This window comes from Culex pipiens, chromosome 3 (genome assembly GCF_016801865.2).
Source record: "Culex pipiens pallens isolate TS chromosome 3, TS_CPP_V2, whole genome shotgun sequence".
In the NCBI taxonomy this organism is placed as follows: Eukaryota; Metazoa; Arthropoda; class Insecta; order Diptera; family Culicidae; genus Culex; species Culex pipiens.
The window spans coordinates 128,674,586-128,676,962 of NC_068939.1; the positions used below are offsets into that span (position 1 = coordinate 128,674,586).

Here is a 2,377-nt window from a genome sequence, read left to right on the forward strand (position 1 = left end):
AAGTCTCAAGTCTCAAGTCTCAAGTCTCAAGTCTCAAGTCTCAAGTCTCAAGTCTCAAGTCTCAAGTCTCAAGTCTCAAGTCTCAAGTCTCAAGTCTCAAGTCTCAAGTCTCAAGTCTCAAGTCTCAAGTCTCAAGTCTCAAGTCTCAAGTCTCAAGTCTCAAGTCTCAAGTCTCAAGTCTCAAGTCTCAAGTCTCAAGTCTCAAGTCTCAAGTCTCAAGTCTCAAGTCTCAAGTCTCAAGTCTCAAGTCTCAAGTCTCAAGTCTCAAGTCTCAAGTCTCAAGTCTCAAGTCTCAAGTCTCAAGTCTCAAGTCTCAAGTCTCAAGTCTCAAGTCTCAAGTCTCAAGTCTCAAGTCTCAAGTCTCAAGTCTCAAGTCTCAAGTCTCAAGTCTCAAGTCTCAAGTCTCAAGTCTCAAGTCTCAAGTCTCAAGTCTCAAGTCTCAAGTCTCAAGTCTCAAGTCTCAAGTCTCAAGTCTCAAGTCTCAAGTCTCAAGTCTCAAGTCTCAAGTCTCAAGTCTCAAGTCTCAAGTCTCAAGTCTCAAGTCTCAAGTCTCAAGTCTCAAGTCTCAAGTCTCAAGTCTCACGTCTCAAGTCTCAAGTCTCATTCTAAAGTCAAATCAGGATTTCATGAAAAATCTTTAAACAGATGACAGATTTGATATGCAATTTAAAAAAAATAACGAGTGACTTCAACGATGACCAAATGACGAACCTGATAATTTAAAAGTTAACTTTTCAAAATCAACGCTTGCTGTGATATTACAAACTCACATTTTATTATATTGCAAATTTCAATAAAAATGTCGAGCAAACGGTCTTTTCGGCGAATCTTTCCCCGGGTCACCCTCTGTAGAGCCACCAAGTGCACACTTTACTGACTCACTTAATGATGTATTAAGCCTCTCGTGAGAGTCGTCGACTACGCACATGCGGTACCTCCGAAAAGCTGCAGCCGTTGGAGACATGTACAAAAAAAAGTGCAATAAAAAGTTGAGTTGAAACGAAAAAAAGACCCTGATACAGACAACATTCTCTCTCTATTCTAATAAGCAACGGTCAGCTGAACTCGTTTAATCAGTTCAGTTGCGAACGTGATCCGAACCAGGCGTGTCCGGTCTCCGATTCTTGACCAATTCTGAATTGATTAAATTGCCCGCGCGCGTGATGAAGTTCGTTGGGTTGGTGGTGCTAGTGCTGGTGGCGGTGGCAGTCGTTCCGGGGCAAGGGTTCACTCCGGATCGAGTTCTGGTGCGAGACAAACGGACCATTCAGTTCCTGGTGAGCCACCTTTCGCAGTTCTTCGGGTTGAGCAATCCGGCCAAGGGTCAAGTGACCTCCAGCGACAAGCAGGACAATGGAAATCCGTTGGCTCAGTTTCTGCTGTCATCGGCAGGGAAGTTCTCCGGCGGAAGTGGCGGCGCCAAGAAGACGCCGGCCACGCCGAAGCCCTTCGTGGCTCAATTTGAGATTCCGAGCCCGGAACGGTTGATCCAGGAGCCGACCCAAAACGATGGTCCTTCCAGAGTGCCACTCTTGGATTCGGAACCATCCACTACGACCACAACCACGGAAGAACCCGCTCAAGAACCTTCAAGCGAAGCTCCAGCTCCACCGTCCTCGGAAGACCCTCCTACCGAAGTTCCTGAAGAAGCCCCAGAAGAACCTACCTCCGACTCCGACCCAGAACCGGAAGCCCCAACCACGATCGACCCTGCCGCCGTAAACACGCTGGCCAACGCCGAATCCCAAGACGACAACTCAACAGCCCAATCCGACGACCAATCCCCCCAAACCCCATCCGCCAGCCAACAACCGCAGCAGTTCCAACGACCCGCCTGGAGTCCCTTCGGAGCAACTTCCTACACCAGCCACCCACTGCCCTACACGTCCTACTTCGGAAACAACGTGTTCCTCCCCGCACCCTTCATCCCCCAGCCATTCAGCCACTTTGGCCACTACCAGCAGCAGCAGCAGCAACCCATCCAACCGGTGCAATACCATTCCGGTCATCCGAACCTGCTGCCAGCGGCGTCCGCGACGTCCCACAGCCGGGTCAAGATGCACGACGCACCGTTCGATCTGGTCACCTTCCACGGGGACGCGAACGGGGCTGGGTCGTCCAGCTATTACCACGTGAGGAAGTACTGAAAAAAGGAGACTTCTGGAAGTGTTGTAAATACCTAATACTCGTACCTTTGAATTTTGTGAACAAAATTGTGTAAAAAGTGCTAGCAAAAGAAAAATACTCAACAATAGGAAAATTTTAGTGAAATTATTTAGAAAAATTGTGATGTGACGTGATCCGGTGAAATAATAGACTAATAAATAAAGTGTGAATAGTTAGCGGAAAGTGATTCTGTTTGAGAAAATTTTCCCAC

The 2,377-nt window shown here is 47.8% G+C and overlaps 1 protein-coding gene across 1 annotated transcript; it reads left to right on the top strand.

Moving 5' to 3' along the window:
• The first annotated feature begins 1,163 nt into the window (after nucleotides 1-1,163).
• On the top strand, nucleotides 1,164-2,147 carry LOC120414796 (uncharacterized). Its single transcript, XM_039576112.1, has one exon. It carries the CDS (start codon nucleotides 1,164-1,166, stop codon nucleotides 2,145-2,147), a length of 984 nt encoding a protein of 327 aa, XP_039432046.1.
• The last annotated feature ends 230 nt before the right edge of the window (nucleotides 2,148-2,377 follow it).

Coding starts and splice junctions, on each gene's coding strand:
- LOC120414796 (XM_039576112.1), top strand. CDS start 1,164: ATGAAGTTCGTTGGGTTGGTGGTGCTAGTGCTGGTGGCGGTGGCAGTC.